Below are 27,140 nucleotides of genomic sequence, written 5' to 3' on the forward strand. Positions count from 1 at the left end.
GTTAGCGCAGTTGCCACAATTCTCTCAATCTATATTCTCCATGTCCATCTGAACTATTTACGTACTGTATAATAATTGCATATCATATCAATATTGTGGAGCAATATATAATTTTTCTTCTTTATTGACAGTAGATATGAAATATACGTCAATTTGACAATTTCAACTGACAACGAATTATTTAAGAAAGTTACAATATTTCTCCGCTATTCTCGCACGATCGTTTCTCGTATTCCCTCCAAGTACTTGCACACCGCGAAAAGGTATTTATACTATCTTTTCTACTCCTACAACCTAAAATCATGGAGTGCTTTTACATCCAAAATCGAATACTTTAAACAAAGGCAGCCTTATAATGAATGATGGGGACTGATACTAGGAATTTGGGGTTTTAAAAATGTCGAAATGACAACACTCTCTTCAATAACGATAAAAGTTTTTGTATATTTTAAATCTTAAATTTTGGTGTGTTAAAGAATACCTACATTGTTTTTAAATATGTAAGTATAGTGATTAACCGTTATCTTGACGTTCGAGGTAAGTATAAAGCGGCAGTTTCACATAGCAGTCCACTGTTATCGCAGCGGCTTTTAGCGGTGGGGATATATCTACTGCGATGGGTTTTACTGCTACCTACTGATTCACTATCCGTGTGTCCAAATGAAATAGTCAGTTTTTAAAGATGGCGCCGAATAAAAAAAAGGTGTAGATGGTGTTACAACTTATTTATTACTATTGAAGAAATAAAAATATTATGGAAAAAAGTACCCTCGGTGGCGAAACGAACATACAGTAAAAAAAGATATTGGGTGAACAGACCGTTATTAAACAGACCTGGCTTTGACATAGAAAATAATTTATTAACAGAACCATTAAAACCATGGCACTGTGTTGGACAGTAAATAATCATCTGTGCTCATTCCTGTTGGTTGGCTATCATGAATTTTCTTTTTTTCTAGTAGATACGTTGCTATTATTATGGATGCTATCTTCTTGTTTTATGGTTTCTGTATCTATAATCTATACCCACCTTTTCCGCAATTTTTGCAATTGCATCCTTTCTCTTAAATGAATAAAAACATTTTTTTCGTCCGAGAACGTAATGTGTTTTCGCCAGAATTCGCCATTTTTATTTTATAAATAAGTTACTGCGATAGCAAAACTAGAAATATTTCTACTTATCGCAGTAATTCTTATAACAATCTACTGCGATCGAAGTGGTATGATTCACAACGAAGAAAAGGTGACAGTCAAACCACGCCTACCTAACAGTCGCTGTGATAACAGTGAACTGCTATGTGAAACTGCCGCTTTAAACGGGGTTACAAAATCATTGAAGCTACTCCGAAACTAAAATAGAAGACTAAACAATAGTCCATTAAAATGTTACATTTTTTACGCCATACCTTGCATTTGTTAGAGGAGTCAATTTTATTTTTTTAATGTGTAGGGGGGAACAGTAGAAGCTTAAGTTCAAGTTTTTGGGGTCGCCACCCTTGTCCCCCGGCCGCCACCTTGGAAATGGGATGCAAAGGGGTTTCGCGCTATATCTCGTAATACACCAACCCTACGGAAAATCTAATTAAACATAAAATGTTGCAAATTAAATTTTCTACAGTTTTGTTTCTATTACTTTTTATCGTCAAGTGACCAACAAAAAAGATATAAACAAAAATATGAGAAAAAATTTTAACAAGTTTCCTTTTGGAGGTTATAACTTTTTTTCAGTTCATTTTAAAATAAAATAACATTTTAGCAATTTTGTAGAGCATTTTTCAGCGAACAATTTCCACTATAAAGTTGTTTAATTCTATTTATTTATATAGGTTTTACAGCGCTCCAAACTTGACCAGATTCTCGAATGCTCATAGGGATACAATAAAAACAAAAGTTAGGCTTACTTTTCCATCTATATATATTTTTTATTCATACAATTTATTATGATTTTAACATTCCTATGGTATTATTAATCTGTTTTTGACCTTTTTCCACATTATAAAACTTATAACCCTAAGCATATATAGAAAAGGCCCAAGAAGTTGTTTAAGGACAAATTCGCCGGTTCAGAAGAAGAATGACGCAACCGTAAATTGCAAAATGCTTAAGAAGAGCAAAAAACGAATTTTTGATATCAAAATCATAAAGTATGATCAAAATTAGCCATTCACCACACCGTGTCAGGATCTCGAAATATAAGCGTTTTTTGGGGTGTGCCGTTTGTCTATGAAGTATTCATAACATACCTTTTTTCCTATTGTTTATTTTGACTTTAAATTTTCCAAAAAACTTCTTCATGAATTATATTTTTTCTACAACCGTGTTAAAATTGCAATTTTAGCACTCCATACGAGCGTTAAAAATGCTACTTTAAGGCACTAGTGCTTTAAAATATTTTTAAGGCACTGCAGTTCGTATTGACCGTATAGGAAATTTTGATGTAATGTCAAAAAAAAATAAAAATGGAATGTCAGTCAAGTTCAAGTAAAAGTTTTATGTAGATATTGTCCTGTAATTACGTTTGTAGAAAAAATATTGTATGATATGCGTGTTAAAAAGTACATTTTTAAGGCACTCATGTGAATTGCAGAACTCGCTATCGCTCATTCTGGAAACTTTCACATGCGTGCGCGTGCCTTAAACGTGTATTTTTAACACTTATGTCATAAATAACTATTATTTTTGTGTTGGTTAAAATTATAAACTAAAAAGTTTGTCACTCAACTTTTTTAAGTAAACATGAAATTAACGAAATATGATGACAAAATGTTTAAAAACTAACAACTCCTTTTTTAAGGTGATACAGTAGCGATCAACAGGTAGCCAAAACGCGTTCCAAGATTGCGGCTGTAATTTTGAATAATTATTCGAGATATTTGGCACACGTATTCGTAATATAATAAAGAGTGGCGGTACAGAGCCCAATTTGAAAAATTTAATAATATGTGGAAATTACTCCGTAATTAAATACAATATTAAAAAAAGAACCTGTACCGCCATTACGAAGAACAAAAAAATACACTTTCTTCAAATAAACTTTTTTATCCGATGCCTAGATTTTGTGTCAGTTTGGAACTACTAATGAAATAAAAAATTTTAGTAGTTTCAAAATGACACAAAATCTAGGCATCGGATAAAAAAGTTTATTTGAAGAAAGTGTATTTTTTTATTCTTCTTAATGGCGGTACAGGCTCGTTTTTTTTTTAAATATTGTATTTAATTACGGAGTAATTTCCACATATTAATGTATTTTTCAAATTGGGCTCTGTACCGCCATTCTTTATTATATTACGAATACGTGTGCCAAATATCTCGAAAAAATATTCAAAATTACAGCCGCAATCTTGGAACGCGTTTTGGCTACCTGTTGATCGCTACTGTTTCCTCTTAACGTGTTTAAACATTTTTGACAAATTTCATTGTTATCTACAAACTTCAAAGATGACACAGTAAAATTTTCAAAAGGAAATATTTACAGCGACCAAAGATACAGCGAGGTAAATTTGAAAAATCATCAAAATTGATTTTCGTCATTTTTGTATAAAATTTGATTTTTGAACATGTTCCATCAAACCTAGATATGTAAAAATAAACTTCATATTCGGATTCAGCGACCTCGAAAACATAAAAATAGACCAAAATTGGTCATTCACATTAAATTTGATTTTCGTGGTCGGCATAACGATTGCTGCCGCTCGACTAATATAAAGTATTTTTTTTATTGTATTCCTATGAGAATTCGAGAATCTGGTCAAGATTGGAGCGCTGTAAAACCTAGATAATAAATAAAATTAAACAACTTTATAGTGAAAATTATTCGTTGAAAAATCCTCTACAAAATCGCTTTGATGGTATTTTATTGTGAAATGATCGAAAACAAAGTTATAACCTCCAAAAGGAAACTTCTTACAAAATTTTTCTCATATTTTTGTTTATAACTTTTTTGTTGTTCACTTGACGATAAAAAGTAATAGATATAAAATTATATAAAATTTAATTTGCTACATTTTATGTGTAATTAAATTTTCTGTAGGATTGCTAGTTTAGGAGATACAGCTCGAAAGCCCTTTGCACCCCTTTTTTTAAATATGGCGGCCTGGGGACAAGGGTGGCGACCCCAAAAACTTGAACTTAAGCTTCTACTGAACCCCCCTACACATTAAAAAAAAATAAAATTGGCTCCTCTAAGAAATGCAACCCTAAATGTAACATTTCAATGGACTACAACCCTTTAATATGTTTATGATTTCATTTAAACATGACAAAAGTGTTGATAAAATATTCGAGATTTTCGACATATTAGGTGTTCGAGTTAAAATATTGTCGTTAAGGAAATCGAGACTTGTGCACCAATGCAAAAGATGTTAAGCCTATGGTCACACGGAAAGATACTTTGAACCACGATGTGTTAGATGTACTGGTAAGCATCTGACAAAAAACTGCGATAAGCCTAAGAATGTCCTTCCAAAATGTGTTCAAAACTGCTCACTGAGGAGAAGGTCACCCAACAAACTGTAGATCTTCTTCTTCTTTAAGTATCATTTCCGCGACGGAGGTCGGCAATCATCGGATTGGGATCTCCGTTTACCTTTATTTCAGCTGTTTCACCCTCAAGAGCTTTTTTCAAGATGTCTTCCGAGTAGGCATTAAAAAGAATTGGCGACAACACGCATCCCTTTCTCACTCCACGTCTGATTTCAATTTCCTCTGATAGCTGATCGTTAACACGTACTTTTGCTCGGTGTTTATATCTTTGTAGTCTATTTTCTTTGATTCCAGGACAAGCATTAATTGTTCATGTCGTACTTTGTCGAATGCTTTATTATAGTCAATAAAACACGCATATATATCTTGATTGACGTCTAGGCACCTTTGTTTATTAGACATTAATGTCTATGTCCAGTTTATGATATATTCGGTTATGGATGACTTTCAATACATAGCAACTTTAGCACATGTAACATCAAGCTAATGGTGCGGTAGTCACCGCATTCTCTGGCGTTTTTGTTTTTAGGGAGACAAATAAAGATTGACGTTAACCATTCTTTGGGTAATGTGCCTAAGTTATAAATTTTGTTTAAGAGTATCACTAAAACATCAATATGCTGCTTATTTATAATTTTTAGAAGGTCGATAGGAAGCATGTCAGGTCCTGGGATTTTCCGTTCTTCATTGTTTTTAATGCGTGGATTATTTCTTCTTTTGTAATATCTGGATCTATTTCTCCTGAAGTAAGTTCTATGTGTTCCAGGTCTCCTCTTTCATCATCGAACAGTTCGTCTATGTATTCTGCCCAACGTTGTACTTTCTCATCGGTCTGTGTTATAGCAACCCCGTGTCTATCCAAAAATGCACCAGTGTGATTTTGTTTTCTTAGTCCAGCCATTTCTTCGACTTTCTTATGAAGATTAAATAGGCCGTATCTTTTTTGGAGGTCCTCGATCTCTTCGCATTTCTCTTCAAAGTGTTTTTCTCTTGCATGCTTTATCAAATTCCTTATCTCGTGGTTAATCTCCCTGTATCTTTGTTCTTATATTGTCTCCGTTGTTCCATCATATTCAGTATCTCGTCGGTCATCCATTCCTCTTTTCTCTTTGTGGAAGTCTTTAGTATTTTTTTACAAACTGTAGATGCATGATATCAAAATAAACGCAGAAGTTAAAGGAGAAGAAAGATAAGAAAATCACCTTACCTAGGCAACCACAAAGGACAAATCAGCAGGAACAAATTTACAGAAAAAAAAAACGAATCTACAGCCAAGTCAGTCACCCGACATTAGACGGGTTTAAATTATAAACAACTATTAAGAACAGCAGAGAATAGAGAAACAGTTGACGAAGTAATCACCAATATTCATTAATTAAATAAAAATAGGCATTATAATGGCACCATAAAAAAAGGTTAAGCTAACATGTCTATACTACTTTCATTTTTCTAAATTCTTTGGTAATATGTCTATGCTACTTTGGTACTTCTGGAGGATATTTACTGCCCTTAGAAATATACCAGACCCTAACCTGTCGCAATTTGTATTTGCAAATAAAACAAAAGACTGGCTGATAGCATAAAAATATACTTTGTCTCTATGTAATACCTTATCAATAAATAAACAAATACCCATTTGGATATATCACTGCACATTACGAGCCTCTGCCAAATAGAGTATCATTACCAGAGAACGGCAGTTCTCGTCAGTGGCGCACACACACACCCCCTACACGCGACACTATATACAGGGTGTTTCATTAATAATTGTCCATATAGTAACTGGAGAAACCTTAGCACAAAATACGAAGATTTAACCTAAAACTCTTAAATAAAATGTGGTTCCTTACTGAGTTACAGGGTGTTTTATCTAAAAATTTAAAAACTATTTTTGCTCAGAATTTTAAAACTATTCTACGTATTCTTTTTATACTTGGCAGGAAGTATAGGTACTGTACAAACTACTAAATTATGTTAAACAAACGTTTCTGGCTATTACCAGAGGCGTACGACGGGGGAAAGGGAATAGTTGACCCTTTCCAAATTCTACGCCACTGGCGGAATTGCTATTTTAGTTCAATTACTGGATTCTCCAATACTTTCTATGAAAATAATATACTCTTCATTCGTAACGATAAAGTCATTAGTTTTCGAGATCTTTGAAGTTAAAAATGAAACGACACGGTTATTTTGATTAATATATTGTGTCGCTTCATTTTTAATTTCAAATATCTCGAAAATTAATCATTTTATCGCTCCGAATAAAGAGTATATTATTTACATAAAAAGTACTGGAAATTCAAAAAATTACACTAAAATAGCAGTTTCGTCAGTGGCGTAGAATTTGGGAAGGGTCAACCAGCCACTATCCCCTGTCGTACGCCTCTGGTAGTAGCTAGAAACGTTTATTTATCTTAATTCAGTAGGGTGTACAGTACCTACACTTTCTGCCAAGTATGATAAGGATACGCCAAATAGTTTTAAAGTACTGGGTACAAATAATTTTTAAATTTTAATCATATGAATCATACATATAATAAATAATTAATCAAAATAACTGTGCTGTTTCATATTTAACTTCAAATATCTCGAAAACTAATAACTTAATCGTTACCAACGAAGAGTATATTATTTACGTAGAAAGTATTGGAAAATCTAAAAAGGGCACTAAAATAGTATTTCCTCCAGTGGCGTAGAATTTGAGAAGGGTCAACCATTCACTAGCCCCTCTGGTAGTAGCTATAAACGTTTGTTTATCATAATTTAGTAGGGTGTATAGTAGTCACACTTTCTGCCAAGTATGAAAAGGATACGTCGAATAGTTTTAAAATGCTGGGCAAAAATAGTTTTTAAATTTTTAGATAAAACACCCTGTAACTCAGTAAGGGACCACATTTTATTTAAGTGTTTTAGGTTAAATCTTCGTATTTTGTGCTAAGGTTTCTCCAGTTATTTTATGGACATATATTAATGAAACACCCTGTATACACGAAATTTTCGATTTTCTAATTCTGACTGAATTGAAAATTGGACCAATTCCCATCTTAAACTTCAGGAAAAACTCACCCATTCAAGGGTGTGGATTTTACGGCCCTTCCTATTTAAAGTCTGTTTTTCGTTTTCGTTCCCAAAACTCCCAAAAGCTTGGAAAATTTAAGTCCGACCTTTGCGGCTTCTAATAGCACTGATCATTACCTTTCCAACGCATGTCTAATTTTAAAAATCAGTTATACTGTAACGTTACAAACGTCACATCTTTGATATTTTATTTTTAAATAATTATTATACCTTATTTCCTTTAATATTTCATTAATAATTATCTTCTTCTAATTGGTTTACCCATTTTCCCCTTTAAAAATCGGTTGGCGCTCTCTTTTATTACCCTCTTTTATTATCTTCTATTTAGTATATTTCTTTTCATCTAAAATCTAAATCATCATACTGAACATACCTCATATATTCATACTCTCCAAATATCTGTATTTTCAATACGGAACATGCCGCTACTTCATAGTACTTGGTTGTCATTTTAAACGTCGTTTTCAATGACAGTGTCACTTCATCGACTTGACCCCAAAGGTAAATATCCGGACTATTATGGACTGCAGGATAGTTTCCCTATAAAACCTTGGTATAACAAATGTGGATATTTGGGTAGGAACAATATTACTAACCTTAATCGTTGACGAAGTGGACATTGCAAAACTCCTTGTTATCTCCACAAAATAGGCAAAACGGAAACACCGATATGCGAATGCGGTACTATGGGAACATTGGTACACATCATCTTTGAGTGCCCCATAAATAAACATAAAGATATGGATTTGTATCTAGAACTAATAAAAGCTGGAATAGACAGTCCAATATCTTTACAGAGCATTTTATATAAACCCTCGAATAAAGTTATTAAGATAATCAATAAATTTATCAAATTTTTTCAAGTAGATCTATAGAATTTTCAAAAAATAATAATAATAACAATAACAATAAATAAATACTTCAGAAAATACAGGGAATCTCCTAAAATGTCAAAAATTATATTTGTATCCTTAAAATCCTTAATCCTAACCGAAGGTAGCCAGCCCTAAACCTATGTGAAAATGTTTGGAAGCTACCCCCAAACGAGAAAAGTCTTAAGTTAACCTTAAATGTTGTAACACTTTTCCCCCTCTATCTACAGAAAAACAAGAAGAAGGACAAGGAACACACAGGACCAAAAAAAAAATAGATCTGAAGTTGACAGGACACCTGGTTATGCATTGCCTTGAGCAAGACGCGCATAACCAATAACATGTACTGGGTAAATGATTAAAAAAAAATCGAAACCCAAAAAAAAAAGGAAGAAGAAGAAGAAGACTTGACCCCCTACTCCCTGACATACACTGGAAGGGAAAAATTAATCCTTAAGGCTATGGGTACATAATTCGCAAATATTTAACGTGTATCCCTACTTTTTCTGGCTTTACACGGCAAATTACGTGTAGTAAAATTCACACTGGTGTGGATATGTAAACATTACTAGAATGTCATTCTACTTGAAAATGTCATAATTAATTTAAAGAGATGGCTTTTGAATGTTCTTGGATAACTGTTATTTTTATAATTGCAAATTATTAATTCAGTTAATAAATGTGATATTTTTTTCACTAACTATGTTTTCAGTGATTGTAATAATTTATTTGTACAACAAAAACTAATAATCAATCGAGAAAAGAGGAAAAGTGTTAAAGTGATTTTTTAATAATATTTTGTTATTTTGGAACGCTTAAAATTTTGAACATCTCTAACAACAAAATACTTGGATCACAGGATATATCTGATGTATTCTCTGCTTGGATCTTCCACAAATAATACACAATAAATAACTTTTTCGTACTTCCGGGCCTAAAGTGACAACTTCACTCCCTTGTGACAGGTACTAAAGTGTCACATTTAATCCCTCCGGGATTAAATATTGACGAAACTCCCGGAACGATTAAATCACAAACAAACGAATTTAAGGGATATTTTATTGAAAAATATAATTAATTAGAATGGTAATTAACGTTAATATTCAAATTAATATTGTGACAGTTCGTCATATTGACCAGTCTTTCCTGGGTTAATGCAGCAGGTAACTGACGAGTAACAGATAGGTCCTTTTCATATTGAACTGGTGTTTGTTTCGAAGATCCTGCGGAAACAGGAAGCGAGAATGAGGACTGTGGCATAACTATAGTGGACGAATCGGCGACTTGACCAAATATTTTATCTGAAATTTTTTGTTTATTTTTAATAGACGATTCAATATATCCCTCGGCCACGTTGGAGGATTTCCATCCTCCATGTCTCTTCAGCACGTCTATTGTTGCTCCCGAATCAGCTAACAAAGACGCAGATGTGCGTCTAAAACAATGTCCCGTATAAGACGTCGCATTTTCTAATTTCAAGAAAGCTGCTATTTGCCGTGGAATTGTACCAAACATGTTTTTTCCTACTACTCGCGTAGTACATTCTTTGTTGATGTATTGAACAAAAAATTTTGAATGAGTTGTCCCTGTCTTTCGCAATGCCACATATTTCCGAAATATCGCCACAAAACTGATGGCACTGTTTTCTGAATTTTTGATCACAAAATTTCGGTCAATTTTATTTTTGGTGTTTCTAATCGCAATTAGGAAGGAATCGCCCAAATCTCTCACATCGTCGATTTCTAAATCAACCAACTCTTTTCCACGACAAGCTCCCGCAACGCCCAAAATAAGTGCAACCTACAAAAAAATTGATTTCTTAAAATTTCTGAATATAAACAAATTTCCAAATTTACCTTAAGCATTAAATATTTATCATCCGGAGCCTCCCGTAAGAACTGATCTACCTGCTCAGACGTGAGAATTCTTGACTTCTTTGGCTTAAATCCCTCATTTCTTCTCTTCAAAAAAGCTAATAATTTTGGAAATTTACTTATATCAATATCTTCTCTAATGTTAATAACCGATTTCAGCATTGAGTAATGTGCCCAGAGAGTTGAGGCACAAACCGCTTTTGATTTATCATCGAAGTAGACTAACAGCGCATTTTCAGTAGGTTGTCTCACATTTTTTAAGCGGCACCACTTTTTAAAAGCATCGTACTGCTGCTCGTATAGTTTTCTAGATTTCGGTGGTAACAATTCTTCACCTACTTCGGCTGCTCTTTTATCAATATCAGATACACCTTCTTCACTCATGATACCAATAATTATCAATAACAATGTTTCTTTACAATGACACTAGTAATGACAATGTTTCTAAATTATAACTGTCACAACGCAATGTTACTATGGTAACTTATTTTAAAGACAGTTTATTAAATGAGTTGAAGAGAGAAAAAACTGATTGAAATTATTGAAATAATTAATAAAATCATACCGGAAGTACGAAAAGTATCGTATATACCTTGCGACTGAAGTACATTTAATCCTTCAGGTAAATTATGGCCCTCCCTGCGGTCGGGCCATAAACTTTACCTTCAGGATTAAATGTACTACTTCAGTCCCGCGGTATAAAATGTACTATTTATTAAGTTCACGTCTTAAATCAATTATTTATCAAATACACTATATATCAATAATATTTAATCAATTTCTCAAAATATTCCCGATGCAATGTCAAATATTTAAAATTGTCACTGATTGTCAGTGTCTGACTGACAATATATGCTGACAATATTATATTCGGTTGAGTGCGTTGTAAGACAAAGACAGATTTGGAAAATATTACCACGGCATTGTGTTCATTTTTTTCAAATCCTGAAAAAACCAATAAATATTTTTGAAAAATTTAAACGCAGAATGAAAGACTAAATTATTACCGAGGGCCGAAAGTCCCTTAGAATAAATAAAAAGTTTATTTTGAATGAGATATTTGAAATTAAAAATCACACTAAATTTTCTCTTAGTTTTTTCACCCCTGTAACTTATTAAAATAAACATTATAGAAGTTCTCAGGGACTTTCGGCCCTCGCTAATAACGTAATCTTTCATTCTGCGTTTAAATTTTTCAAAAATACGTATTAGTTTTCTCAGGATTTGAAAAAAATGAATCCCCATTTGAATAGCATTGCAGCCGAAAATACGTACCGATCCTCTTAAAAAGGCATGTAATTCGAAAAATAAATCATTTTCTATTTCAACAAATCATCTTCCTCTTGGGTTTTTTGGGAATAAAATCACTTTCCTCCCTCCGGGAGCTGCAAGCATCCTCAAATCGCCGGCGATAGAACAACGAGGACCATGTCATCAGGGCTGCAACCGCATCACCAAGACTGCAACGACCAACATCCGTAGGCCTGGTGGAATACAACACCTACAACCCCAGAGCCCGTTGCAGAACCAGCAGCAGTACCATTCGACATCAAGAAGATACCATCAGCTACCAAAAGCCATAAGTATAATCCAGAATTGTTAGTTTTTGGCAAGAATTTGAATATATTTGTTAATGCAATTTACTAAGTCATTTTATTTATTATATCTTTATGAACAATAAACATGATTAGTTAAAAACTATGTTTTGTTTGCTTCCATTCCAATTTTCATAGTTCATATCTGAGGTTAGGACAAGACGAACACACACCTGAGTGACTGAGCTAAGCTAAGGGTGTAACGATGGCTATCTTGGTTAGTTGGGGTAATATTTTCGAATATTGTTTCAATTAGCTGGGGTAGTCAATCGCTTACTCGTTACACTGGCGCCGCAACGTTTCTCATGTGCGTTTTTTCGTTACACTGGCGCACCAACGCACTTGTCTTATCCGAAGAATCCAGCTGTGAATGTGTGGTTTGGTAGCAGACAACAAGCATTAATAAATACTATTTTCTTATATTTCATTTTTATATTCAATTTTTGCAGTAAGTCTATATTATCTATTTTGGTACTTTTTGACTAGCTTTTTGACTAATTTTTATATATTTTCACATGTTATGGGTCAAAAAGTATTACCAGTTTCAATAATTTAATTATATATTTCAGCATAATTGATTTAAAATACATTTACAGTTGCAAATATTGGTATTTTTAACATTTTGCTACTTTTTACCTACTTTTTTTTGGCTAATTTTTATGTTAGGACCTTGATAGTAATGTCCACATGGTGTTTTTCTGTTTTTTTTTCAATTTAACCAGTTTTTTTGGTAGTTCTTCTTTAATTACTCTTATTTTGTCGTAACTTTCCAAAACCCAAGAGAATTTTTCCATTTATTGTCATATTTTCTGTACTTTTTATAAGTACTATTTCTTCTGCGTTCTTTTCATAGGTACTTCTGTGTACTCTAAAGTGCATTTAAATCTTGTTTTATTACTTATTTTCAATTACTTTTTACTTATTCTTATATTTCCTAGTTGTTTTCATATATTTATTACCAATTTTGTACAACTACCAAAAATTTTGTTGTTTCCGTCGAACTTTCTGTCCGGATGGTATATACTACTTTACTTGTATAGTAAAGACTAGGACAATTTTCAAGTTCTTTTCTTTCATTGAGGTATTTTATTCTTATTCTTCTTCTTTACTTATTCGGAATATTAATTTAAACCATTCTTCTTCTTGTCTTGAATCTCAAGTTCGTAAAGCATGATATTTTACATTTTTCAATTTTTTGCATTATTGCACTTATATTAATTATGATAAACATTATATTTAACATCTTTTTTATTTAACAATGCCCTATTTATCTATATATTATTGTTTTATTATTTTATTTTGGGTGTTGTACTGATTTTTGATACAGATTAGCACGAAAGCCTCATCCGGCACTTATAAGTTGTGTATGGCTTAAATATAGCTGCATAGACACCTAGTGTTTTTTTTCCTAGGGTACATATAAGTTATCCATAGGGTTGGGCCAGATCTATTGAGTCTGAGTTCCGTTTTTTTGGTCTTAATGACTGTTGATATACAGTTTAATGCTGTATATTATTTTTAGGATGATGTCTTTTATAAATTTTTTCTTTTGGAGTTCAAACAATTCTATGCATATCTACTTTTAGAAATCTGGTGTAGAATTGTGGCGCTTTGAAGTATGATTGTAGTTTAGCTACTAGCATTTGTTATTTTCCATCTTTGCAAATCATATTTATGCATTTTTATACATATATTTTGTTCTCTAGTGTAGATCCCTGGTATGCATTTGATGGAAGTAACATTTGCATTATGTATCATTATCTCTCTCTTTATTAACTTATTGGTTAAGTCTTTTATGACTAGTTTTATGCAGTTTTTTCAAACCCTTTGGTGTAGAACTTTGTCTTATTTGGCTTTCCATGTAGTTGGTACCTATTTTTTTTAATAGTTTATCTATAGTTGCACTTGCGTTTCTTTTTATTATATTATACTTATATTATCTTTATCTACTTATATGCTTTTACTCACCTTATCATATTGATTATTATATTATTACCTTACTTTAGGTACTTGTTATCCGAGTACTTGTTATTTTGTTCGAGATTCAGTTGTTGTTAGTAGCTCCAATAGCTATTTATTTATTTTATATAGGATGTGATATCCCTTATATTTACTTAAATCTGGTTATAATATGCCTTTTATTTTATATAAATACCTGAATATTTGCAATTCATTTTAATAAATAACAACATTATTTGGCTTAGGTCAACTTATTTACCTTTAATTATTACTTTCTTGGATTTTTAGTTGAATTTAATTATTACTTACACTTTATACTACATGTCTTTATAATTTTGAATTGATTTCATACTTTTTTAAAGTACATCTATTTTTTTTTATCCAGAGATAGATATTCTCTGATGTCATTTATTTATAATAAATAAATATTTTATAGTGTGATGAATACTACAATTCATTGGGTAATATTTTTATTTTCCCCAGAGTAACATCTGAAAATTATTTTGGTACTTTAAAATTTTTTATGATTAATAATTTAAATTAACTATATACATTGACTTAATAATTACTTTATTATGAGTATTTATTTTTGATTTGTTTTGAACGATTACTACTGCATATATTTATTTCTAGTTAGAACTATGTCTTCTTATTTTCTTTGAGAAAAATTTCTCACCTGTCTTCGAAATTTTTCTGATGAGTGGAGGGAGTGTGTAACATTCCTGTTTTCTTTGAGAAAAATTTCTCACGTGTGTTCAAAATTTTTCTGATGGGTGAGAGGAGTGTGTAACGTTACAAACGTCACATCTTTGATATTTTATTTTTAAATAATTATTATACCTTATTTCCTTTAATATTTCATTAATAATTATCTTCTTCTAATTGGTTTACCCATTTTCCCCTTTAAAAATCGGTTGGCGCTCTCTTTTATTACCCTCTTTTATTATCTTCTATTTAGTATATTTCTTTTCATCTAAAATCTAAATCATCATACTGAACATACCTCATATATTCATACTCTCCAAATATCTGTATTTTCAATACGGAACATGCCGCTACTTCATAGTACTTGGTTGTCATTTTAAACGTCGTTTTCAATGACAGTGTCACTTCATCGACTTGACCCCCTACTCCCTGACATACACTGGAAGGGAAAAATTAATCCTTAAAAAGGCATGTAATTCGAAAAATAAATCATTTTCTATTTCAACAAATCATCTTCCTCTTGGGTTTTTTGGGAATAAAATCACTTTCCTCCCTCCGGGAGCTGCAAGCATCCTCAAATCGCCGGCGATAGAACAACGAGGACCATGTCATCAGGGCTGCAACCGCATCACCAAGACTGCAACGACCAACATCCGTAGGCCTGGTGGAATACAACACCTACAACCCCAGAGCCCGTTGCAGAACCAGCAGCAGTACCATTCGACATCAAGAAGATACCATCAGCTACCAAAAGCCATAAGTATAATCCAGAATTGTTAGTTTTTGGCAAGAATTTGAATATATTTGTTAATGCAATTTACTAAGTCATTTTATTTATTATATCTTTATGAACAATAAACATGATTAGTTAAAAACTATGTTTTGTTTGCTTCCATTCCAATTTTCATAGTTCATATCTGAGGTTAGGACAAGACGAACACACACCTGAGTGACTGAGCTAAGCTAAGGGTGTAACGATGGCTATCTTGGTTAGTTGGGGTAATATTTTCGAATATTGTTTCAATTAGCTGGGGTAGTCAATCGCTATTTCGTTTCAATACCATTCAAAAGTTACCGAGCTCAGAAATATGACTCAATTTCTATTTAAAAAAGGGAAAATGTTTGTGGATATGTATGTGTGTGGAAAAGTTAAATCGATCTGAATTTTTTTTCTGTATTTGAAGAAGGAGTCAGGGCCGATTCAGAACCGGTGTAGTTTTCAAATTTTGACCAACCATAAGCCAGCTATAGGACTTGGTAGGTAAAAAATGGCATATTTTTTGGGGGTATATATCTTCGGTTCAAGAAGAGACAGGAGAACCGCAAATACACCAAATCAATAGTGTTGAGTTATGCTTTCAAATGGTGTTCAAGCCATCAGGATCAGACATACACACGGCTCAGTATAGCCGAAAAACTGAAAAACAAACTTTGAAAATTTTGGTTTTTCGACAATTGCTCAAAATTTCAACCTACGAATTGCGCCAATAACTGAGCGTTTGTAAAAGGACTCTAGACGAATCTAACGGTGTATACCTCATATCCGGGAAAATTCGAATCTTTAAGTTATAGGCTTCATAAGTATGATCAAATCTATTTCCTATGGGAAAAAACGGTTTTTCAAGCTCAATAATTACTGTAATAGCTTTAGTTATCATACTTGACCTTAGATGCATCAGATACTACTTGTCAATACGTTTCAAACTCATGTTTAGTGATCAAAATCGGTTAAATCGTTTAGAAGTTATTAAGCTACAAAAGTATAATCCAATTAACGATTATTCCCGAAATGGTTTATGTAGTTGTAGTAGTTACGACGGTAAATTTAATCTGGCAACTGGCAATCCGAGTATATTTACCGACCATCCCAATATTTTTTTCAATCTATTTCGAATAGAAAAAAATCTAGTGTACATTCGATGGACACTAGATCATTTGGGAGATAATGCGACCATTTATAAAGCTTAACGTGTAATCGAGAAACATTGCAGTTAACTTCATTCATTTAATTTATAAATAACTTTGACAAACTCCTGATACAAGAATAAAAAACCGCTAAACGCCGTAAAAATGAGTGGCGCATACAATATTCCAGCTACAAAAGATCTGATATGAATATTACGTGGCGCGAAAATGTATTTTCATTTTGATGCAAAACAAAATTCTAGCTTTATTTTAAAAGATTTTTCCATAATATTTGCTAAATTTGAAGTAAACGCGCCACAAAAGAGTTTCAAAATTCAAACTGTATCAAAGTTACTCTTTTGTGGCGCATTTTACTTCAAATTGAGCAAATATTATGAAAAAATCTTTTAAAATAAAAGTAGACTTTTGTTTTGCATCAAAATGAAAATACATTTTCGCGCCACGTAATATTCATATCAGATCTTTTGTAGCTGGAATATTGTATGCGCCACTCATTTTTACGGCGTTTAGCGGTTTTTTATTCTTGTCAAGAGATGACAGGAAGTTGTAATGACTCAATAATTGTATTCAAGCTAGTTTAAAATTTCTCATCTTAACTTGTCATTTTTCTAATTTTATATAACAAATAATAGTGATACTTACAAATTATCGATAGAGCTGACTGGCGGATTTATAGGCACAGTAGGTCTTGATGGTCTTGATGGTCGTGTAGGTCTTTCAAAAGGTCTTTGAGTACTCGGAATATTCAATTCAGGGCTTGTGAAGTACATGTCAGTACTTGCTGGAGCCTCGGTCGTCGCTCCTTTTTCAGGACAAACTGTTTTGGCATTAAGACGAATTTCCACCAACTTCGGAGGTGGCTGACTGGTGTCGTATTTAATATAAAAGCGAACCTTTGTAGGTACGTTAGCTAGTAGCTTTTTGTTCGGAGCTTGAATTTTGTACATGGTGTTGTCATCAGTCTTTACTATACCAAACCAGTTCTAGAAGATAAAAATAATAACATATAAAATTCAAAATAAGAAAATCTACGGTTTCGTTTTGATTAAAAATAAAATTCAATTTCAAAATAAAAGGAATGGGTATTTTCTAAATAAATGTTTGGCTAAGATTGTAGTATTCAGTAAATTATAATGTTGATGGTTCTTGTTCTGCGGAAGTGCTGTTTGGATGGGAGGTAGCAAAAGCTTCTTGATGGCGGATGCTTAGTACCAATGAATATAAACGCATATAGAAGGATGCTTCACTGACATTTTTTAGTATAGAAAGTCGGGAACACTTGGGGAAATACCTACACTACTGAGTCCATACATGATCTCCCCTTCATCACCGCGTCCGCAACATCCTCGTCTACAAAGATAATAGTTTGATGTCGATGGTTGCTGCGGTTGTAGTGGCGAAGGGGAGATCACTAGTAGTAGTGGTGGTGAAGTGTCCTTCTATATACGTCTATATTAGTTGTTAGTACTCAGTCTACACAAGGAATTTCGTAAGTTCTATGTTGGTAAAGTTAGCATATCCATTTGATTTAGACCAATAATATAATTTATTGCTAATTTATTACGCAAAGAAACAATTTATTGCTGCAACTGTTTCCGATAAACAATAGTTATACTAAATTTCGGTAAAGCTAGCATAGTCATAGCTGCACTTGGACAATGAAAAGAGCTACAGGGCCTATCTTGGCGGCATATTTTATTGCTAATTAATTGCTGTTGCTTGGTATATTGACCAACCCCCAAAAATTACCCCATCACCCCTAGCGCGAAACTCATCCCCGGAAAAATCCGAGCCGAGATATCGGCCAAAAATTATGAAACTAGAAAAATGAACAGCAAGGAATTAATTGCCAATTTGTTGCTGAAGTTTTACCCAATGTATAGCACCCTGTATACAAGTCGTGGTTTTAAACATGAAATTCTATTGATTCGATTAGATGTTAGAAAACAATCAATTATTCATGAGTTTTATTCATATGTAAAAGACATTTCAAGCGATTGTCTAAAATTATAATAAATTTTAAATTTGAATGATGCAAATAAAAACTTTTTGTTTTTTGCAGCGGGTTTTACCAAAGTCCCCAAAAAGTTTTTATTTGTAGTATTATTATTAGATCTTCATTTCTGTTCTGCTTTTCTATAAATAATTATTTATAGAAAAATAATTATGGTAATTTATCGATATGTAACAGATTGAGTAAATAGCCAATATTAAATTGTTTTGGCAACAAAAAATTACTTTTTACATAGTACCTAACTGATATACATATAATAATAGATATATAAACTCGCAATAAATCCTTAAGATAATTTAAAAGAATGGAAGACCATAACCCAGACCTCTGAAAGACCAGATACATAATGATTATTATGCAGAAGAGATAGGTAAGAACAACACAAATCTTCAACTATCATCGCCATTTTCTTCATATTTCCTTAAGTAAACCATTAGACGTCATTGACCTATATTGACAACATAGACATCATTGTTAATAGCCCAATAAGTTATTTCAAAGATCACTTCAAAAACGCACCCCTTTCATTCCTTACTCCCAGTACAACCACACAAGTACGGGAACAAACAAAATATGACCAACACAAAAATACTCGCAAACGAAGAATACCTATTTACTGTGGTGTTATGGCAGAAGTTGATATGTCAAAAAAATCGTGTTTTTGGTTTTCAATAGGGTTTTTCATCGATTGTCATTTGTTTCGAGCTTCTGTCATGTGTCACATAATATTAATATATCTACGTCATACGTCTCTGGTTTGTATCATTGTTATATACCAATAACGTATGACGTAGATATATTAATATTATGTGACACATGACAGAAGCTCGAAACAAATGACTGTGAATGAAAAGCCCTATTGATATGTACTCTAAAAAGGATGTTTAACAAGGTGGCATAAGTAGATATGTGCCTAAGTTAAAAATGAAGGTGTTATATGCAGTGGCATAAGTTGATATGTCAAAATTAAGAAAAGTTTAAGTAGCCAGAACATGATATGTTACATATCACGTGATAATAATAATGAATAATTTGTAAATATTGATACTAATTAGTTTTATTTTTATACTATTTACTTACTATGTACCAATGCAATATATTTGTTTTCTTAAGTTTGCAAATAATTTTGTAATTGTCACCAATCTCCTTATTTTGATATGTCCTACCAAAATAAAAAAAAAAGATTGGAACAGTTGATATGTTTTTCTCCCTCCGATTTTCCCCCTTCTATGTAATAAATTGTATTTGAAAGTAAAAAATTTACATAATGCTGTCCATATTATATTTTTGTCTAATACCATTTGGCTCACATATTCGAGTGTAACGATTTTATATTAACAGGGCAAGTTTTTTTCTAATTAAAAAAAAAGATGGCAAAAGTTGATATGTTTTCCCCCTCCGATTTTCCCCCTCCTATGTAATAAATTTTATTTGAAAGTATAAACTTTATATAATGCTGTCCATATATTTTTGTCTAATACCATTTGGTTCACATATTCGAGTGCAACGATTTAATATTAACAGGACAAGTTGTTTCTATCATTTGCCAACAAATAGCAATTTGGACATATCAACTTTTGCCATAACGCCACGTTAAATTTTAACTGGACACCTCTACCAACAGTGTCTATTTTACCAATAGCCCCGTGAGGCACCTGCCTCGGGCCCGCGTTTTAATGGGGCCCGGAAAGATCACCAAAATTTTTTTTTCATTGCAATAATAAAATAAATTTTCCAAATTCTTTTATTTTACGAACAGGAAATAATAAATGATGACTCCACTGTTGATTTTCAAGCGACTTCACCTGTCACATGCACATCTCTGTCATCTATAGAAAACGACAATGGCATTAACTCTTTTCCTAGCGACATAATAGGTATATTGGTGATTGGCCAAAACATTTAAATCTGGAATTACGACAATATTTTATAAATAATCGACCGAATCAATATACAGTGATGAGCGTGCTAATAACCGGCAAAATAACGCAAAATATGGAAAACATAATGCATTGTGAAATAAAAAAGAGGTGAAACTACTAGAAGTGGAAATTATCGATATAAACGTATACGCTCTGAGCTTCGCTGGTGTCGCTCCTGGCGGATTACTAATTCAACTTTCACTGGTAATTTTTAAATTTATTATTTAGTTGTTATCGCTTAATATTTACAACGCAAAAAAGTAATTAAATTGTAATCGATTTTTTTAAGATTTTGCTAATCATTTTGACGTTCTATTGATAAAATATGAATTTCTTACTTCGGATACTTTCACAATTATCGTGTAGATGGCGCAGATTAATTTATAATTACATATTACAGAACATTAAAAAAACTTAAATTCAGCATTTAAAATGTAAGTATATTTAAGGTAAAAATATATCCCACAGCTTTGACCAACTAATATTTTTTATAATTAATGTTTTTAATTTTAATTTTAAATTAATCACTTTGACATTTATGTCAAATTTCCGGTAAACGTTTACAGACTTGCCACTACTGGTGCTCGCGAATTTGTAAATATCCCCTCTACGTAATAGCTCACAGCGTATAAGTTAACATTACATTACATAGTTTCCCACCTTTAGAAGTATCAGATGAGTATAACAACTGTCACTGTGACAGAAGAATTTTATAAAATACTCCTGTCACAGACGTCTAAAGGTGGGAAACTATGTAATGTTATGTTAATTTATTCGTTTATATCGATAATTTCCACCTCTACCAGTTTCATCTCTTTTTACCTTATAAGTTAATATGTTTTCCATCTTTTGCGTTATTTTGCCGGTTATTAGCGTGCTCATCACTGTATTGATAAAATTAGTGAATGTGTTATTAATAAGTAGAAAAAAGTTATTTAGAAGAAAAGGAACATTGGAGAAACGTTCTTTAACGAATAATAGCAACCATTAAATTTTTGGCCAAGACCGATCTATCCTTTTATGGTTCATCAACCAAATTATTTACAAAAGGAATAGTTACATCTACAATTTAAACAATGTTTAATTGTTTAAATATAAATTTTAGTTATTGTTAATAAAAATTTAAATTTCTGGTACAAAATTGTGTAGTGCCTCGGGCCTGATTTGAAGTAAAATAGGCTCTGTCTGTCTACCAAATACATTACAGGTAATCCAGATGATTCCAATATAGACCTATTAAAATCACACATTAGTCTCTATAGAAAGTAAACAAAACGAAATCATTAAAAAAACTTAAGAGTAAACAGTGGCGATCAACAGGTAGCAACAAACGCGTTCCAAGATTGCGGCTCTAATTTTAAATATTTTGTCGAGATATTTGGCACTAGCACACATATTCGTAATATAATAGAGAATGGCGGTACAGAGCCCAATTTCAGAAATATGTTAGTATGTGAGAATTACTTACTTACTTATTCCTCTTCACTCCATGCGGAGCATAGGGCGTCAACTGTCTGCCTCCATTCTGTCCTATCCTTTGCACTAATCTTTATTTCTGCCCAGGTTTTCCCAACAGCATTAATTTCTTTGTCCACACTTCTTTTCCACGTTTCTACGGGTCTACCTGGTCTTCTCTTGCCATGTGGTGTGTATTCTAGGGCTTGCCTCGCTATGTCTGTATCAGGTCTTCTTAGTGTGTGCCCCATCCAACTCCATTTCCTTTTGCATATTGTCTTAGATATAGGTACCTGGTTAGTTCTTGTCCATAATTTTTGGTTTGATATGCGGTTTGGCCCGTAAATGTTAAGAATCTTCCTTAGGCATTTATTTATAAACACTTGCATCTGTCCGATAGATTTTCTTGACACTTTCCAAGTTTCTGCTCCGTATAATAACACAGTCTTCACGTTGCTGTTGAATAATCTTATCTTGGTTTTACTTGTCATCTGACGTGAAGACCACATTTTTCTTAGCATATTGAATGCGTTTTGAGCTATTCCTATTCTCCGTTTTACGTCCTCCTCCGTCCCTCCTTTGTTGTTCAAAATACTGCCTAAGTAGTTAAATTTCTCTACCGTTTCTAATTCCGTGCCTCCCAGTGATATTCCCATTTCTCTTGGTGTATTTACTTTCATTATCTTAGTTTTTCTGACGTTTATGTTAAGTCCAACCTTCTTCCCTGCCTCTGCTACTTTTTCAGTTTTGCGTTGCATGTGTTGTCTTTTTTCTGTTAAAAGGCATATGTCATCTGCAAATTCCAAGTCCTCAAGTTGGTTAAAAACATTCCATCTTATTCCAGTCTTATTACTAGTAGCCTTAGACATGATCCAGTCGAGTACTATCAGGAATAAGGTTGGAGAGATCACACAGCCTTGCCTTACTCCTGTACCAATATCTATTTGTTCTGTTAACTTGACTTCGTGGACTATGCGTGCTGTGGACCCTTCGTAGAACAGTTTTATAATTCTAATATACTTGGGAGGCATTCCGTATTTCTCTAGCAATTTCCATAAGGCTTTGCGATCTACACGATCAAACGCTTTCTCGAAGTCTATAAAGTTCACATATAGCTTATTCTGCCACTCTAATAATTGCTCTATAATTGTTCTCATCGTACAAATGTGGTCAATGCAGGATCTTCGTGCCCGGAATCCAGCTTGGTTTTCCCTTATAACTTTATCAAATTCCTTCTTCATTCTTTCAAGCATGATTCGGGTCATTGTTTTGCTTGTTGTGCATAGCAGGGTGATCGGCTTCCAATTTTCACATTTGGATGTGTTGCCCTTCTTAGGGATTTTTACAATTAAGCCTTGCGTCCATTCTCTGGGTAGCTCTTCGGTTCTCCAAATTTTATTTAAAAGTGTGTACAGTATAGAGGTGGACGTCAGCAGGGATATTGTCTATTCCGGCAGCTTTTCCTCTTTTTAATTGATTAATTGCATCTTTTATCTCTTCATGGGTGAATTCTTCGGTGTTCATGTTCATTGGTTGTCTGTTAGGTTCCTCTTCTATTTCGTTTATTATATTCTGTTCTTCATACATTTCTTTGAAATATTCCATCCATCTAGTAACAATTTGTTGTTCTGTTTTCAGTACGACACCATCTTTATCTTTTATTTTAGTGGTATCATTTCGGCTTGTTCTTGTCAAGGTTCTTGTGATGTCATACAATTTTTTTAGGTCGTTTTCTCTTGCCGCATTTTCAGCTTCATTAATGAGTTCGTTTTGGTATGATCTTTTGTTATTTCTTGCGCTTCTTTTGACTTCTTTATTTTTTCCCAGTATTTCTGTTCCAATCGTTGCTTCTCATCGTCGTCTTTGATTCCTAGTAACTTGACTTTAATTTGTTTACGTTCTTGTATCTTGTCCCATGTTGTTTTTGTCATCCAGGGTTTGTTACTGTTTTTCTTGTAGCCAACTGTTTCCACTGCCGTTTTCTTTATCGTCTCTTTATACTTGTTCCAGAGTTCCTCAACAGTGGCTTCCTCTATGTCGCCGACCGTTCTCCAATTATTCTGCATTCGCTCTCTGAATTCATTCTGTACGTCATTTCCATCTCTGATCCAGTGAACATTGTATTTTTCTCTATTCGGCGTTCTCTTTGCTGCTGCTCGCAGCTTAACTTTAAATTTCGCTCTCACTAATACATGATCGGACCCTACATCTGCTCCTCTCATAGATCTTACATCCAGTAGTGATTTCCTCCATCGTCTCTTTATTGTAATGTGGTCTATTTGGTTTTGTACTTCACCTCCTGGAGAAATCCACGTTATCTTGTGTATGCGCTTGTGTGGAAAGATACTTCCGCCAATCATTAAGTTGTTTTGGGCATAGAAGTCAGTAAACATTTCACCATTTTCATTTATTTCTCCTAAGCCTTCCCTACCCATTACAAACTCTTTTCCCTCATTTTCTCCACCTATTTTGACGTTCATATCCCCCATCACTATTAAGATATCACTTTTATTATTTGCCTACATTCTATCATATACAGCTTGCAGTTGCTCGTAAAATTCTTCTTTCACTACCTGTTCTTTGTCGTTGGTGGGAGCATAAACATTTTTTATTATTGAGAGGTTGCGAAATCTTGTTTTAAACCTTGCTACTATAATCCTATCTGTCACACCCTCCCAATCTATCAATGCTGGTGCTGCGTTTTTTCCCAGCATTATGGCCACTCCGCCCTCATGTTTGGCAGTTTCCTGTGTATGTCCCGAGAATAAGATCCTTTCCACCTTACCTCGCTTATTCCTAGGATTTCTATTTTGTTTTTGTCCATCTCAGCAGCTCCCTGATTAGTTTTGCCAATCTCATACATAGTTCTTACATTCCAGCAGCCCATATATATATATATATATATATATATATATATATATATATATATATATATATATATATATATATATATATATATATATTGTTATATTTCTATTTGATATGAAAATTAAAATTTGATAATTATAAACAAAATTCAATTTAATATAAAATATTTTCAATTTCTCAACCACGGGCATATAAATTTAGAACAACCTGTATACAACAAATTGTTATATTTAATTTTAAGAAGTGATTAGAAAAAGCTTACGGAACACGGGACAATGCGCTTAGAAAAAACAAAGTGAATTGCGCGTACCATTATCGTTGTTCGCGGAAGGTTCGATCATTAGCCTATGCTAAATAAAACTCAAGTGAAATCGATAATAGGTCATTATCGTTGTTCGCGGAAGGTTCGATCATTAGCCGATGCTAAATAAGACTAAGTGGAAATAGAGAATAGGTCATTAACATTTGTATATAGTAGAAAGTAATTTTAGAATGGGAATTAACTATTTTCTTTGAAATCCATTAAGCATATTTAGAAAGATTAAAAATTGGTTTTGAGGAAGACTGCGAATGAGAGTTGGTGGTGGAAGTTTGATTTGTGAATCTGGAAGGGATATTTAGAAAGCAGGGGAAGGAATGACAAATAGAGATCAGAATGTTTTGAGCTGTCGAGAAGGGAAGTCCAGTAGTAGACGGTAGTGTACGGAGAGTGAGAAAGCCGGTGTAGTTCCGTGAGTGTGGAGTATCTATCGTGGAACGAGAGGTAGGCCAGGTTGAGAGTAAAAGAACCTCCTTGAGCCAAGAGTTCCCGGTAGCTGATTGCAGTTTCGAAAAAGGTAGAACACAGCATCACGACAGAAGCAGGAAACGAGAGCTATACGAGCTAGTTTCAAAGGAGAACATTACTGGAAGCCAGGACGAGGTTTTGATCGCAGCCAAGGATAGCAGGAAACGGGTCTTGTGTGAAGACATTCTCAGTTCACCAGAAAAAGGTCAGTCTCATTTGTTTGGACATGAATGTATGGGTTTTTCGTATTAAATACCACATTTAAAATTGAAGAAACATAATCAATAATATCATAAAAGCTTCATCAAACTTAAATAGAATGGTTGCTAGTAAATCATAATAGTTAAATGTTAATAAAAACTTTCAATTGGAAACCAAAAGGAAATAAGATTCCCATTTGTAAATGTTATGTTTAAGAAAAATAAGATCTAGCAAATATTAAGCAGTGATTGCCATTTAAATAAAATAAACAATATTTTGATTATAATTGTAACCCATATATGTGTATTATTTTACTCTTTTCTTCCCTATCCCGATTAGGAACCATTGAGAAATACTTAGAAGCCACGAGAGTAAGTAATTAATTTTATAATTCCCCCTGAGATTGAAAACATATTGATATGTGATCTGGAAAATTAATTAGATTATTATTAATACATTGATTAAATTAAATGACATATAAGAATATTATCTCATATCAATAATCAAGATCACAACAACTGTCGTCCAACGTGGAAAGCATTGTAAAGTATTTCTAGTGGCAAATTTGAAGGATAGAAAGAGTAAAGCCGGTATTTGAAAATTTATATGCCTGTGGTAAAAAGTGAGATACTTACATTTGATAACATAAAATTTTAGATCTCTTTAGGTACAAATTTTACATAACTGATTTAATATTTTATTTTTACGATATTTACATTTGATATATTTATTGATAATTTATAATATTTGGGTAAAAAAAAGTCGTCTTGGTAACATACTAGTAAAATTTCATATTTGGCGGGGATAATACTTCTTGAAAACAAATGTCCGTGACAAGAAGCCAAAGCAAGGACAACAAAAAACAAAAAGAACATTCAGACCAAGAAGATATTTTAGACACGACAATCATGGCATCAGAACAGCAAGAATTATCAGGAATAGATAAACTATTACAACTGATGCAACTCCAGTCACAAAAACTGGATGACAATCAAAGAGAAACAAAACAAGCAATGGATGAAGCAAAAAGGACAATGGATAAAAATCAGGAGGAAACAAAACAAGCAATGGATAAAAATCAGGAAGAAACATCAAAGAAAATGGATAAAGTGGATCAAAAAATGGATGAAACACAACAAAAAATGGATGAAACACAACAAAAAATGGATGAAACACAACAAAAAATGGATGAAACACAACAAAAATTGGATCAAAAAATGGATGAAACAAAAAGAATAATGCAAGAAAATCAGAAGGAAACAAAACAAGCCATAGAAGAGAACAACAAGAAAATGGAGGAATGCATAGAAAAGTATGAAATGAAAATTCAAGATAAAATAAAGGAGTTAACGAATGGCCAGAAAAAGGAACTAGAAAATTTGGAAAATAAGTTGGAAAATGC

General features: G+C 32.9%; 1 protein-coding gene across 4 annotated transcripts in view; it reads right to left on the reverse strand.

Annotated features, from left to right (window-relative positions):
• LOC126881887 (phenoloxidase-activating factor 1-like) overlaps nucleotides 1–27,140 on the reverse strand; it is a 134,836-nt gene that overhangs the window by 63,806 nt on the left and 43,890 nt on the right. For all 4 annotated transcript variants that reach the window (XM_050646536.1, XM_050646538.1, XM_050646537.1 and 1 more), the window contains exon 2: nucleotides 17,134–17,474. In XM_050646536.1, coding sequence (XP_050502493.1) covers nucleotides 17,134–17,474 — 341 coding nt within the window. The remainder of the gene's footprint in view (nucleotides 1–17,133; nucleotides 17,475–27,140) is intronic.

The sequence above is a fragment of the Diabrotica virgifera genome, chromosome 3, assembly GCF_917563875.1.
Source record: "Diabrotica virgifera virgifera chromosome 3, PGI_DIABVI_V3a".
Classification (NCBI taxonomy): Eukaryota; Metazoa; Arthropoda; class Insecta; order Coleoptera; family Chrysomelidae; genus Diabrotica; species Diabrotica virgifera.